This window comes from Acartia tonsa, chromosome 10 (genome assembly GCF_053477335.1).
Source record: "Acartia tonsa isolate MP-2025a chromosome 10, ASM5347733v1, whole genome shotgun sequence".
Taxonomy (NCBI): Eukaryota; Metazoa; Arthropoda; class Copepoda; order Calanoida; family Acartiidae; genus Acartia; species Acartia tonsa.
The window spans coordinates 18,915,188-18,930,657 of record NC_137269.1 but is presented as its reverse complement, the minus strand read 5'-3'; the positions used below and the strand labels follow the sequence as shown (position 1 = coordinate 18,930,657).

The 15,470-nt window shown below is 34.0% G+C and overlaps 1 protein-coding gene across 1 annotated transcript in view; it reads left to right on the top strand.

The window, feature by feature from the left end:
- Tfb1 (transcription factor B1) overlaps positions 1 to 15,470 on the top strand; it is a 23,295-nt gene extending 7,825 nt beyond the window's left edge. Inside the window, exons 12-20 of the mRNA XM_080173882.1 lie at positions 31 to 125; positions 559 to 619; positions 1,762 to 1,829; positions 7,135 to 7,184; positions 10,726 to 10,802; positions 11,437 to 11,523; positions 12,130 to 12,180; positions 13,798 to 13,892; positions 15,191 to 15,470. Coding sequence (XP_080030008.1) covers positions 31 to 125; positions 559 to 619; positions 1,762 to 1,829; positions 7,135 to 7,184; positions 10,726 to 10,802; positions 11,437 to 11,523; positions 12,130 to 12,180; positions 13,798 to 13,892; positions 15,191 to 15,227 — 621 coding nt within the window. The 3' untranslated portion in view covers positions 15,228 to 15,470. The remainder of the gene's footprint in view (positions 1 to 30; positions 126 to 558; positions 620 to 1,761; positions 1,830 to 7,134; positions 7,185 to 10,725; positions 10,803 to 11,436; positions 11,524 to 12,129; positions 12,181 to 13,797; positions 13,893 to 15,190) is intronic.

The window sequence follows — 15,470 nt, the reverse complement described above, 5'->3', positions numbered from 1 at the left end:
CATTTAAAATTAAAAGATTTTTAAATTTAGAAAAAGAAAGAAGGTGCAAAGAGATTGTATGATAAGATAGAATTTGAAGATTTGGGTGCTCCACCTGCTAAGAAGTCTTGTGATCTTAATTTAAGGTAAAATTCATCTTTGTTGTTAAAATAGTTATGTAGCCGCTAATATTTAGCGATTTTAGTATATGAATCCATGGCTCTAAAAGGATAAGACAATGACCGATAAATTGATGTACGTCCCTATGATATGATGATAAACAAAATAGAATACAATTAGTGGTTGAAACGTTTGGACACTCAACTTTTTGAACCAACCAATAAAAATTCAAGTCCCCAAAGTTGTTTATCGAATAGGAAACGTTATTACAAAACTTCGGGGACTAGTGTAATAAACAGCCTAATGTCTCCTCCCTCTCTGTATTAAACCACACAATGTTCTATTTTATTTTTGTTGCTTGCTTATGTGTCTTTTAGATTGCATTTTTAACAAATATCATTACATTTAAGTTCGTTGAATCTTTGAAAAAATACCATTTGTTTGTTTGTTGTTATTTAGTCGCATGGAGAGATATTTTGCAGGACCTACAGCTCCCGCCAGCCAGGATTATTTAACACAGGTATTAACCAGGGATCAAAAGGGATAAGACAATGGCCGATAAATTGATATTTATCCCCAATGAAGATAAACAAAATTACACAATTAGGTTGAAACGTTTGAACACTCAACTAATGAAACAACCAATCAAAATTCACTAAAGTCCCCAAAGTTGTTAAGCCATCGAATAAGAATACATTAATTTAAAAACTTTGGGTACTAGCTGTAAAAAAACAGACTAAAGTCCCCCCCCCCCCCCCTCCCTGGGTATTAACAGTGCTAGGGACAAACAAACAGAAAAGAAGTAAAGTTATACTAAAAAAGCCCCCCAAAAAATTTGATTGGTGGGAGTGAAAACTATTTGCCTTTATTCCAATAAGGCATAAAATGTCAATAAAGTATCAGGATGACTATCTCTGTATGTACCAAGTTTCCCCGGAGGCCTAAATTATAGGAGTTCCCGAATTTCTATTTTTTAAGTTAACTTTGTAAGCACATACCATACATGTTTTCTCCTTGGAAAAATTAAAAGTTAGTTGTTGGCGTAGAAAAATCCTTCCATTATAATAATCTTTCTGTATTAAAAGCAGGTCCCTCTGTCCTAAGAGAATAATGATATAATATACCTAACATTTCGTATTATTAAACTTGTTGAGACAATGATTAATCCTAAAAGAAATTTTATTAGACACCCTGTCACCAAAATCAGCATCTTGTAACCTTAATACCCTCTATGGTATAGGATTGGTGGTTTGACGTTTTTACAAACTAATATAGAGATTTTGTTTTATTTAAAACAATTTGATTTCTGTTCTTTAAATATTTAATAACATAGGTTGAAATTATAAGATTGTCTTTATTTAGTTCACCTGCGACTATGCATATTGAGGGGGCGGGGATGGGTGGGGGGGATTGGATCTTTCACTTTTATAGCTTTAAAAAGAAGATTTGGGCGGAGGTATTTTTTTCTTAGGGATGATTTCTCTTGGGAGGGTGGAGGAACCCCACTCCCAATATAGTTAAAAAAAAACTTCCCTGGACCACAAATAGCTTAACTGAAATGGACAAATTATATATGTCTAATTTATAGACAGTCAGACACATAGATTTCCTGTTACTTTAATTCAAGGATTATTAAGATTCTATATGAATTGAATACTTTAGGATGAATTGAGAGCGAGCAGAGCTAATCTTGAAACTGAGCTAGAACTTTGGGCAGATATTCACCAAAGGTAATAGATAGATAATATTAGGATAGATAGATAGATAGCAGGACTAATCTTGAAACTGAGCTGGAACTTTGGGCAGATATTCACCAACGGTAATAGATAGATAATATTAAGAGAGATAGATGGATATTGATAATAACAAGTAGATAATAAGAAATTCAAAATTAAGGTAATGGCCGGAGAGTTGTAAGGTAGATGGATAGAAGAATCAAATGTTAACATTAAAAGATAGAAGGGGGGTGGGGGGGGGGGGGGTTTAATGCAACCATCTCGTAATCAGTGAGCAAATGGCACTTAGAATTCGAATTTCCATCTGAAATTTTGCATGAGTAATCCTTGGTAGGTCTATTTTCCCTAAATCGAACAAAAAGTCGAAAAAGTAACGGCTAACGGCTCAGCCGTTTTGCGATTTTTTGTATCTATATAGTGGAAATTAGTCACGAAACCTATCTCCACATAATACTCTTTGCCACTCCAAAACGCTATCAAACGGTTCTAGACGGTAGCTGTTGGTACTAGAAGTTTTAAAAATGGTTATTGCTATCATTTAACATGAATTAAACCAAAAATATGTTTTAATAAAAAGTTGATTCCTACGTAATTGATGATGGATTTACCCTGAAATAGGCATAAAACGGCTAAACGGCTGAGCCGCCAGCCTTTACTTTTCCAACTTTTTGTTCGATTTAGGGAAAATAGACCTACCAAGGATTACTCATGCAAAAGTTCAGATCGAAATTCGAATTCTAAGTGCCATTTGCTCACTGATTACGAGATGGTTGCATTAAACCCCGCCCCCCCCCCTTTCGAAAATTGTTAATTAAATAGCTACAATAATTTTTGCATTTAAAAAGTTATAGATAAAATTGAATATATTAGAGAATTTATCACCTATTTTTTTTATAAATCTAGAGAAAATATTTCTTTTACATTAGAAGTTGCTTTTTAAAATATACAAATCTATTTTGAAAATATAGAGAAAAGTAAACTTTTTATTAATATAAATTGAGTTTTCTTTACTTTGAAAAGGGGACAGTAATGGCAGTAATGAAAGTAGAATTTCAAACACAATGTCTTGGAAAAAGGTTGATTTATTATTAGCTTTTCCAATAATTTATTTAACCAAACAGATTTAAAGTGTAATCTTTCAATGTACAATTTCAACCTTTAAACAAAGGTTCTGAAATTCATGGGTTAATTGTCTGTTAATCTACTCTACGTAGATGCCTCCTAGGAGTGACCTGGTGTGCTTAAATGTGCTTTATTATATCATTAAACACTTCCTTTAAGTCAAAAGTACACAATTATTGTATACCTCCCTAGGATGACAACATTCATAAAAGCAAAGCTCTAAAATCTAAATAATTACCCTTTACATTTTATTTTGGGGCATTTATATATCCTTTGGTCTCATAGAAGTTTGTCGAGGTTGTTTGGTAGGATTTGAAGCAGTTTTGTTCAATTTATTTGTATTTTATTCACAACCATACAAATACAAGCTTCGATGTTAGGGTTTCTTCTTAGTTACAGATCAGGATAATTATAAAGTAGGAAGATATCTCACTGTATGTACGTGCGCCTATTAGATTTAGTAAACTAGTAGATCTTAAAACCGTTAAAAATACTTTCTCGTCATATACATAACTTCAAGGACCTCTAAATCAAAGGTCTCCAAAAGCAATATGTGTCTTTTACTTTTTTTTAACGAGACATTATATATTAACTGAAATTCTTTTTTTGTTTGTATCTCACTTTATTAAATTTACCATATTAGCTTTTTATTTTTTGACACAGAGAAGCAGAAAATAATTTCCAGACGTTCTTAAAGGTTTTTTTATGTTAGCACGACAAGGCAAATCTTTTGGGGGTAAAGTCCCTTTCGTGGCAACGATCCTTAAGGGGCGATTCTTCGTTTTTTCACAGTAGCTTTTCTCCTATTTCTAGCCACTGCGGGGGGCTCTAACACTGCGGGGCCAATTGCCTTACCCTGTGAGCAATCGCCTAACCAAATATAACCTAACCTAAAATAACCTATTAAAAGCAATTTAAAAATACGACGAATCGCCCTTTAAGGGGCGTTGCCACGAAAGGGACTATTCCCATCTTTTGTATTCCATAAAGGCAACAGATTTCATGGGAAAAAATCTTGTTTTTAAAAGTCTACAGCAACAAGAATAGTTATTTATCGCAATGTATTATAGCTACCTTTCCGCGGATATCAAAATGAAAAATTGTAAGATTAAAACCAGTTTTCTCAGGCCCGAGTAGCCGAATTTTTATTTTAATATTTGTAAAAAAAATTCTGTAATAAGATGCTATTTTTAATTTTTCAGTATGGCTGAGAAACGGTTCTAATCCAGCGGATATTAATTCGTTTCGAAGCCATACTGGAAATACTTTTCCCTGAAACTGAAGATACCCCCAAACAAAGCCGCCCGGTACAAGTTTCAGATACGGATAGGTACATAAATAAATGCATGACTTTCATTTTGATAACAACTCTATATTACTCCAAGATAAACTTTTTTTTTATGAAGAATTCATTAAGGTTTGAATCATCTATTTTTTTATTTCATTTAAACTTTTATGTTTACTTACTAACTGGAAAAAGAAAGGGGATTTATGTGTTTGTCCATTTTTCATCGAATTTTAACGGCTAAAGTTTTTCGGTTAAAAGTATTAGAATATTTATTTATAGCATCGTATTATAGCCAGCTTTCCGCAGATATCGAAATAAAAACTGGTTTAAATGTTATGATTTTTATTTTAATATTCATGGAAAATATTCAATTGTCTGTCTAAATGAAATGTTTCTGCGAATTTTTGCCTTTAAAATTTCTTTAACAAGTTTCAGAAAATGATTAATAAAGTTCTGCTCTGGGGTTTGTAAGTATTTTTAAAAGCGAAGCTTTTCTATAATTAGGTTCGGTCCGTCCGTCCGTACGTCCGTCACAGAGAGTTAGCTCTTTTCGTTAATTTAAACAGGTTAGAATTGTCCTATCGATTCCAAACTTTGCATGATGATTCCTGTAATTTAGAAAGCGTATCAACTCTATAATCAATAACAGAATGTCCGTACGTCCATTTGAAACATGTCGATTTTTAACTTTTTTGAAAACAAATTTTTGTACGTTAAAATTATCCGATTATTCTGATTTTCTGAAAACTGATTCCTATTACAACAAGGTACAATGTTATAAGCAAAGCATCTCTATAAACAAGTCCCAAAAATGTAAGTATGTCCTTAAACAGTATCATCTATTTATGCAGTTTTGCAACAAATTTACTAACAATATTGTTTGTACTGATGCATTAAAATATTCTGCTAATTAAGTTCTGACAATCTACAAGTGTTAATGTTCGTTTGTCCTTCCATTTCAGAGCTTCGCTTTTATGGATGTTGTCATCCTTGTTTTCATTGAAAAAGGGCCTAATAATTACTGAAAACTAATCTTGCTAAGTAAATTTATTTTTTATTGCCTTTCTTTAATATTCTTTCACTAAATCATATGTAGATAGAAATAAAATACTTGAAAAATATTGATTGCCTTACAAATTCAGACAACATGCATCTTGTAATATTAATTAGCATGTTCTTTTTTTCTTTGTATTGATTTTAACCTTTTAAATATGAGTAGAATTTTCTTTTTAAAATTCTGAAATTGTCTTTTATAAAAGGGATTGTAAAAATGTTCCTAAATGTCTCAACATTTTTTATATTACAGGTTGCGTCATCAAAGTTGTCTATTTTTGCATTTCAAATAATAATATTTAATAAAAATGCTTATTTCAACCATATTTTGACAATCCAGCTCCTCCAAAATATAAAAAGGTTGCGTTATTGTGATTTTATGTTTATGCCTTTTGTTTAAACATGTATTTTTGTATGGTCTCCAAGAAGTTTACGTGTATTTAATCTTACAGATTTTAGAGATTTTTAACTAGGGCTGGCAAACCGAATCCGCCTAACTTTACCCTGATTTTTGGATCCAAATCCACAATTCAAATTGCGGATTTAGATTGTTAATTTTTATGAATTTTGTACCTAGCACTTAAAATATTTTTATTTAAAATTTGGCTGTCAAAAACAAAAAAAAAGGATTTTAATGTTAAAATGGTGGATAGAATCCGAAGTTTTTTTTGTATTTTTTAATTTAAACGTACCTTTTTTGCTTACTTTAGGTTAGTTTAGGTTAAGTAAGGGTTAGAAAATGGCCGCTTTAGGAGCTAGAATTTTTTTATTCATCCGCAATCCGCAAAAAAAAAGAATCCGTAATCTTTTTGTTTAGTGGATTTTTGTAAGAATCCGAATCCGACCCGAAACTTCGGGGGATTGGCAGCCCTACTTTTAACACATCCTGTATAAGTATGTATTCTAGGCAGACACAACCATGATTTAAATGTCTGGATCTTGGGATTTACCATTTCAAACATTCACAATGTCACTCGAGAATCATATGAATAATAGTTACAATTTATCTGCATATAAATATAACAGATTGCTATTCTATATAAAGATCTGTAGAATGGCTAAGTTTAATGAAATTGTATAAAAAATCTTGTTTTCAATTGAACTAAAGAATATGTGTTCGTTAAGTTAAGTTCGGTCAAGATTTATATCTATAATACAAAGTAGAACGATGTCTGTCTGTTCGTTTGTGTGTTTGGTTGTAGCGAAGGATCTCGCTAACCGCTGAACCGATCGGGTTCTCCTTTACAGGGTAGCTTCTCATAGGTCCCGGGAAGGTTTATAACTATTTTCTTGGGGGGTGGGACACCCCCAACCCCCCCAAAAATGAAATATAACCCCCCCCAAAAAAAAAATTTTCTTATTAAAACTAAAATTTAAACAGTTGGGTCTACTACCCCCCCCCCCCCCAAAAAAAAAAAAAATCCCCTCCCCAATTTTTTTTTAATTTTTCTTTTAAATCTTAAATACGAAAAATTTGTTTCATCAAACCTCTTGGGGCAAAGCCCCTAGAGGCTATGGGCGAAGCCGCTAGTAACAAATATTTCAAAAATATTGGCTCTATTTGAGAGTACACAAGAAATATGATTCGTTTATTGTCAGTGGAGCTACTCAATAATTAGGCCTATTCTATACTGCGGTTCTTCCGTCTCTTAGTGGACGTAGGTTTGCGCTTCTTTTTTTGGATGAAATAAAATATATTTAGTCAATGTTAGAAGTAATAATATGTGATATCATAAGTCATAGAATTTTCTCTACAGTGAGGCCCTTGGGTTTAGTAAAAAACATATTTTTTTTTTTTAAAGAAAAAAGCAAAAAAATATGATAATTATTTTTCAGAAACAGACAGCCTCCAGTTTTAACATCTGCCAATGCTGTTCAAGTTCTTGGTAAGTAATAAATAGATAAACAGATAAATGGAAATGGAATAAATGTTAAAGGTTATATAAGGGGGGGGGGGGGAAATGTGGTGACTCGTCACATGACATACCAGTAATTTTATTTTGGGTGCTACTCCCTTAGTTTTAGAGATAATTGGGTGAAATCTTGTTGGTTGTGTCACTAAATACCCCAAGTTTTGGTATCTTTAAAAAAAACGGCGGCGGAACCGCCGCTCCGGCCGTCAGCCGCCGTTTTCCGCCGCCACCAAAAATTTTTTTTTATTGCATTTCTCGCCGAATTAGACAATTTGGAATCATTTGAGACCATGTTATTTTTTTCAAAAATTTTTCCCCTTACAAGCAACCCAACGGGGGGGACAGTCATTTTTTTCAACTTCTCGTTTATCAAGGTATATCTTAAATACAGTACTTCTCCTGTGATTTTGTAGATATTGAAACAAAATATTTATAGGTTGGTAAGTAAAAAATATTTGAATTAGGAAAAAAGCGGCGGGACCGCCACTCCCGCCGCCCCCGCCGTTTTCCACCGCCACAAAAAAAAATATTGCATTTCTCGCCGAATCAGGCAATTTGGAATCATCTGAGACCATGTTATTTTTTTCAAAAATTTTTCCCCTTACAAGCAACCCTTCTCATTTTTTTCAAATTCTCGTTTATCAAGGTATATCTAAAATTCAGTGCTACTCCTGTGCTTTTAAAGATATTGAAACAAAATCTTTTTTGGTGGGTCAGTAAAAAATATCTATAATACAAAGTAGAACGATGTCTGTTTGTCTGTCTGTTTGTTTGTCTGTCTGTTTGTCTGTCTGTAGCGAAGGATCTCGCTAACCGCTGAACCGATCGGGTTCTCCTTTACAGGGTAGCTTCTCATAGGTCCCGGGAAGGTTTATAACTATTTTCTTGGGGGGTGGGACATCCCCAACCCTCCCAAAAAATGAAAAATCCCCCCCCCCAAAATCTAAAATACGAAAAATTGGTTTGATTAAACCTCTTGGGGCAATGCCCCTAGAGGCTAGGGGCGAAGCCGCTAGTTTAAATAAAAAATGGCAGAGGTACCACCACGGAAAACGGCCCCCCCCCCATGGTTGCTTGTAGAGGGAAAAATTTTTGAAAAAAATAACATGGTCTTAAATGATTCCGAATTGCCTAATTCGGCGAGAAATACAATAAAAAAAAATTTTCGGTGGCGGCGGACGGCGGGAGCGGCGGTCCCGCCGCTGTTTTCTTAATTCAAATATTTTTTACTTACCAACCTAAAAAGATTTTGTTTCAATATCTTTAAAAACACAGGACTCAGGAGTAGCACTGAATTTAAGATATACCTTGATAAACGAGAATTTGATGTCCCCCCGCAGGGTTGCTTGTAAGGGGAAACATTTTTGAAAAAAATAACATTTCCCTCCCCCCCCCCCCCTCCTCCCCACTTTACAATGTACAAAGCTAGCGGGGCACTTTAAACAATGGAAGGGTGGAAGGTTAACTAATTACCCTTTTTTTTGGGGGGGGGGGGGAGGTAGCCCCAAGGGTTTTTCTTTTCCTGGAGCAATATCTCCTGGGAGGCCGGAGGATTGATGTACTATCCCTTAAAATAAATACAAACCTATCCAGGACAGGCTATCAGAACAGAAGCTTCACTGTAAATAAGAGCCGTATAGTTCAAGCGGGGTAGTAATATATACATATCTGAAAATGACTTATGGACTATATAGAGTTTATTTTAAATGTATTGTGTTAACACTAAAAGTTAAACTGTCTCGGTCAACCAGGGAGGAAAGGAATAATGCGCCCTCCCCCCCCAATAAAAAAAATTATGTTCTCATAATGCCATTCGGTTTTGAATAAGAATATTTAGATTTTCTTTTTATTTATTTTAATACCTTACCAATGTCAGAAACAACTAATTAGTTTGATTAAATTGTACTCTTGGACAAGGGTTTATACAATTTAGCAAATCTTCAAAATAGTATCAGGCTTTATCATGTAATACATTCACTCTTAGCTTATTTGGGCGGTTTCCCTTATATTGCATTTGCACCACAAACGAAGTATTTGGAAGAAGATGAATTTTTTATTGTAGGTTAGGTTAGGTTAAAAATTTAAAAGATATCCTTTAAAGGAAGGGACTTTCTGGTAATGATTACATAGTTGCTACGCTTGTACCTAACTATTACAAGAATCGTCAATATCATGTCAAGTTTGAAATCAATTAGGACATCTCCAAGATGAATAAATTAACGTTAGGAGCTATCAGTTACGAACGTTCGGACCGTCCCCAGTATATATAAGTGTTTCACTTTAATGCTTTTTCAAATGGTAAAAACTATTGAACTATTTTTTGGTCAATGAAATAAGTACTCTCATCTCCTAACTGTAAGACCACAAGAAACTAAGTAGACTAACATTTTTTTCTAATTAGCCATGTACATTGTACAATTGTTTCATTAACTTGGCACATACAAGGTAGGGTGTACCATAGCTTTCGCAAAATGTCATGTTTGCAAAATGCTTTATGTTAGCTAAAAGACAAAATAGGAAACAAATTATAATTGGTGCTTGAATTAGAAAGTTGAAGATAGAAAATGGTCAAATGATGCTTTATTAATAATTTTCGGAGCTGATATTTATAAAAATAAATAAACAATACTTTTGGACTAGTGATGACACTCAACATATTCGTACTTTTGAAAAATACCCACAGTCTTTTGTTTAAAATGTACCTTTGGAAGATTTTTTGTTTTGTTTTCACTAATTATTTTTTAAAAAGATTTAAGCTTACAATAAGGGGGGGGGGGGGTTAATGCAACCATTTCGTAATCAGTGAGCAAATGGCACTTAGAATTCGAATTTCGATCTGAACTTTTGCATGAGCAATCCTTGGTAGGTCTATTTTCCCTAAATCAAACAAAAAGTTGGAAAAGTAACGGCTGGCGGCTCAGCCGTTTTTTGCCTATTTTCAGGGTAAATTCATCATCAATTACGTAGGAATCAACTTTTTAAAACATATTTTTGGTTTAATTCATGTTGAATGACAGCAATAACCATTTTTAAAACTTCTAGTACCAACAGCTACCGTCTAGAACCATTTGATAGCGTTTTGGAGTGGAAAAGAGTATTATGTGGAGATAGGTTTCGTGACTAATTTGCAATATAGATATCCAAAAAATAGCAAAACGGCTGCGCCGCCAGCCGTTAGCCGTTATTTTTCCAACGTTTTGTTCGATTTAGGGAAAATAGGCCTACCAAGGATTACTCATGCAAAATTTCAGATAGAAATTCGAATTCTAAGTGCCATTTGCTCACTGATTACGAGATGGTTGCATTAACCCCCCCCCCCCTCCCTTTACTAAAGAAACGATTTATAAAGAATCATGTTTATAGGTAGTAGTACCTTTTTTGTTTGTCTTATGTATTTTCAAACCTGTAACCGATAATTTTCTTCATTTTAGGAAAGCCTCATATAGGTCCTTGGAAACAACCGACCCCCTCCTCCTCCAACTAGAATCGTAACATGCTTTGTTTTTTTTTTCAGGGGAGCTTTGCCCTGGTGGTAGTATGATGGTTGGCAGGGAGAATTCTTTGGCTGAAAAATGTCCAGCTTCTGTGCAGGTCAGATATGGAATTATTTTATGCAAGTTTATCATACTCTAGAGGGGACAATGTACTGTAAATTATATTACCCCAAAGTTTACTTTCACGTTTTCCATTTGTTATTTTAAGGTTGAAACTGGATTGGATTATACAAAGTAACAGAAGTATTTAATCTGTTTTACCAATAGTTTTGATTTACAGGGGGTAATTTTGTTTGTCGTACAATTATTCCTTATTTTTTAGAGGGTAAATAAACTGTAGAAAATAATACTGCAACCCCAAAGTTTATTATTATGTTTTCCTTTAGTAATGAAAAAATAACTAATAACACAAGCCGCCCAATAATAATTTATTAAAATGTCCGCATTTTTTTGGCACATCCTTTACAAGGGGTGATTTTGTGTATCACAATTTTTCGTCCATTATTCTATCCATGTATCCCTGAATTTTAGACTGTATGTTAGGGTCTAATAGCCTAAAACAAGCCGGGTATGCGGACTTACGGAGCATTGATTCACGAATGTGTTCAGAATAATTGAAAGGCAACATTTTAAAATTAAATTTATTTTAAAATCTTTTATAGTAGGTAGTTCCTTTACCATTGACCAATAAATGGATATAGATAATTTTAAAATTTTTGTTCACTTTTTAGGCTGATTTAAAGCAGTTATATTCATCTCTGTGTGAGCTTATCCGTCACTTTTGGTCTGCATTTCCACCAACTACGCCAGAGTTACAGGTAGCTCAAATAACATTAATTTAGGGCTCGGCAGCCGCGACAAGGCATCAAATTTAAATCCGTTTGAATACTTAAAATTTTTCCAAAAAGAGAGAGAGCCATATTTGGGTAAAGCTTAGATTTGCATCTGATATTGAAAATAGTAAAAGATTGATTTCCCCGAGGCTTACAAATGGCTGACGCGCTGCTGCCGAGCCCTTTAATAATTATAATAGTAGCTACGATTGTTATGTAATGCCAACATTTATTAATCTAGTTTTTTTTATTTGATAATATTGATTGATTGATTGCTTGTTTTTTCTTTGTTTCTTTGTGATTTGACCTAAGCAGTCATAGTAAAAGTAGATTTGTATGTCCTCTAGTGACGTCCAAGCACATTTTGTTTTTACAAGCTGTTTCATGGGAGCTTCTCATTATTACCTCACTCTTGCTTAATAGGACATACAGGTGCACCAAATTATGACACCGTAATGATAAACAAATTAATCTGGAGCCGTGGCCCTTGACTGAATTAAAACCAGCGCATTTTAATACGACGCACGACGGACTTGCAGTAAATGTTTGAAAGTTTAGCTGTAAGAATTTACTATCAATGTATTTATTTAGGAAAAAGCGAAGAAAATGTTCGATACTTTACAGAAGTTTCATTCGGTCAAGGTAATTCAGATTTGTAGATATACATCGCATCATATTATAGACAGCTTTCCGCGGTATTAAAATGAAAAATTATTAGATTAAAACCAGTTTTGATAGCCTCGAGGGACTGAAGGCCTTGAGTAACAAAACTGGTATTAATTCTATGATTTATATTTTATTTTCGTGGAAACTTGTCTGTAATACGATGCTATACATGAATTTTGCATATTAATCGGTTTTGAAGACATTCTGAAAAATTAGTTATTTATTATACAATTTAAAATTCTGTGTGGTAGAATAATTTGTTTACGCACTGCTCTATCCCCCTTTATCTTTAATAAGTTTCCCCCATATTACATATTTATGATGTTTATTTTTGGTTACGTTAGGTTAAGAAAATGATTTGGAGGGCCTGCAGGTACAGTTTCACACTAAGATAGGTTTGCTCTGGGTCCTCTGGTATTACTAAAGCCAACAAGATTTTTTTATGTTTTGATCGCTTATGACACAGTAATAAATGCCTCATTCCGATTCGTATAATAGAGAGTTTAATTTCAAACTGCTTTATAGAGAATAAGTTTCTTCTTCTCTTGAATCCAGGGAGGGTAGTGGAAATCAGGGCTTCCCTGAAAAGTACAACCCATTCGGACCAGCATTTTCCGAGATCTTTAGTTCCGGATAGAAATAGAACCTTAAGTCTTTAAATGATAAGATTCTTAGCTCTATTACTCTTTATCTTTATTTACCTAAAAACAAAATATATATTTAGTATGTTGAAGTAAAAAGTTTTGTTGAAGAAATGTTGTTCAATTATCTGTAATAATGTAAAATAATTTTCCAACTTAAAAATAATTTCCTTCCTTCCTAGTTTACTTATTTCTTTCCAAAGTTCTATGCTTAAAATATTCTTCCAGGGGCGTTCAAGCTTTTTCATTTGGGGGGGATAAAAATTTGAAAATAAAATTTTTTTTTTGGGGGGGGGGTAATCTTTATATCATAGAGGGAAGCTTTTTTTATTTGGGGGGGGGGGGTAATCACCCCATTATCCCCCCCCTTGGACGTCTATGTATTCTTCTATTCCTTTCTTAACTTTTTTACAAGTAAGATAGATTGATACTTTTTAGATACTTGCTGGTACGCCCCTAGAGGCCTCTAGGGGCATTTAGGTGAAGGGGGGGGGGATGGGGGAGGAATTATGCACCCATTTTCAATTTTAAAACAAAATATTAATTTTTGTGAAGGAGTGTCATTAATTGTTAGGGGCGATTTCTCTTTTTAGAATTAAGGTATCCTCCACAAATAAAGTTCAAAACTTTACCAAACCTAAAAGAAGCCACATTGTAAAGGAGAACCATATCGGTTTAGCGGTTAGCGAGATTCTTTGCTACAGACAAAAAACTTATTACTTTTTATAATAGGATAGTAGGTCTTTGTTTAATTTTAAATGTCTCTTCAATAATTAATGCTCTAATTGCCCTAATTATCTCTTATCCTAGTAAACAGAGTATTGACTATAAATAATTCTTCCCCCTAGTTTCTGGCTTTTGGTAGATTAAAATTCTTGCGTTAAAGGTTTGAAGATAAATTAGATAGAATTCTTGAGAGTAACGTCCACTACGTTATTTCTAAATTTTTCAGGTACGTCCATTTGAGAAAGATGTGGAGAGGCGTTATAGCGCAGGGGGAGGTCTTGTTACACAACATATTAATAGTATGTTAGATACTGCATACAGGTATAGTTACAGTGTGGGGGGAGGTCTTGTTACACAACATATTAATAGTATGTTAGATACTGCATACAGGTATAGTTACAGTGCAGGGGGAGGTCTTGTTACACAACATATTAATAGTATGTTAGATACTGCATACAGGTATAGTTACAGTGTGGGGGGGGGAGGTCTTGTTACACAACATATTAATAGTATGTTAGATACTGCATACAGGTATAGTTACAGTGTGGGGGGGAGGTCTTGTTACACAACATATTAATAGTATGTTAGATACTGCATACAGGTATAGTTACAGTGCAGGGGGAGGTCTTGTTACACAACATATTAATAGTATGTTAGATACTGCATACAGGTATAGTTACAGTGTGGGGGGGAGGTCTTGTTACACAACATATTAATAGTATGTTAGATACTGCATACAGGTATAGTTACAGTGCGGGGGGAGGCCTTGTTACACAACATATTAATAGTATGTTAGATACTGCATACAGGTATAGTTACAGTGTGGGGGGAGGTCTTGTTACACAACATATTAATAGTATGTTAGATACTGCATACAGGTATAGTTACAGTGTGGGGGGAGGTCTTGTTACACAACATATTAATAGTATGTTAGATACTGCATACAGGTATAGTTACAGTGCGGGGGGAGGTCTTGTTACACAGCATATTAATAGTATGTTAGATACTGCATACAGGTATAGTTACAGTGCGGGGGGAGGTCTTGTTACACAGCATATTAATAGTATGTTAGATACTGCATACAGGTATAGTTACAGGAAATTTACAGGTTTAGTTACTAATACAATGGTTGCAGTTAGAGTTTCAGATATATTGATATGTGTGCTTACCGGTATAGTCACAGTAACAATTTTGGGAGGGTGGGGACAATGGACTGAAATACATGCTCGTCGTCGGGTCTGAATCTCGGCTTAACACCTGTCATAACTAAAGACGTTAAAAAAGGTTCTTACTGCTGTTATGTTAGGTGCACGAAATAAAAAATTGGAGTAGGCGCAACTAATTACCCTGCACATTTGGGACTTTAAGACAAAGGTCTAGCAATCAAAGATTTGTTTTTCTATTGGGTGTTACTAAACCTAATACCCCGGGTGTTTTGGCAGAAAAGGAGATATTTTGCTCCCTCACAGATTCTCGGTTGTTGGACTTAACATAAGAGTGTGACGAACACCAGTCTCGCCAGTATGAGGTAAATTGTACATTAAATGTAATATGAATATGAACATTCTTATATAAATGTAGTAGTTACTAACTACTTTGATTATTCTTATTTATTTAAGAAAATACAATAGCTGGCAATCACGAGCAAAGAAGTAGAACTGAATCTAATCACAACACAAAACAAGTGAAAACAAAAGGCCTTTGATGACTGCACAGTGATCCTGTAATTAGTCTGATTGATTATTGATATGGTTTTAGTCTTGTTGTATTTATTATTCAACACACATTCAGATTTTAATGAACAAGCATAGATACTCTATAACTTACTACTTTCAAATATTTTAGTTCCTCGTCTCAATGTTGAAAAATTAATATAACTTAAGATTATACATTTTTTTC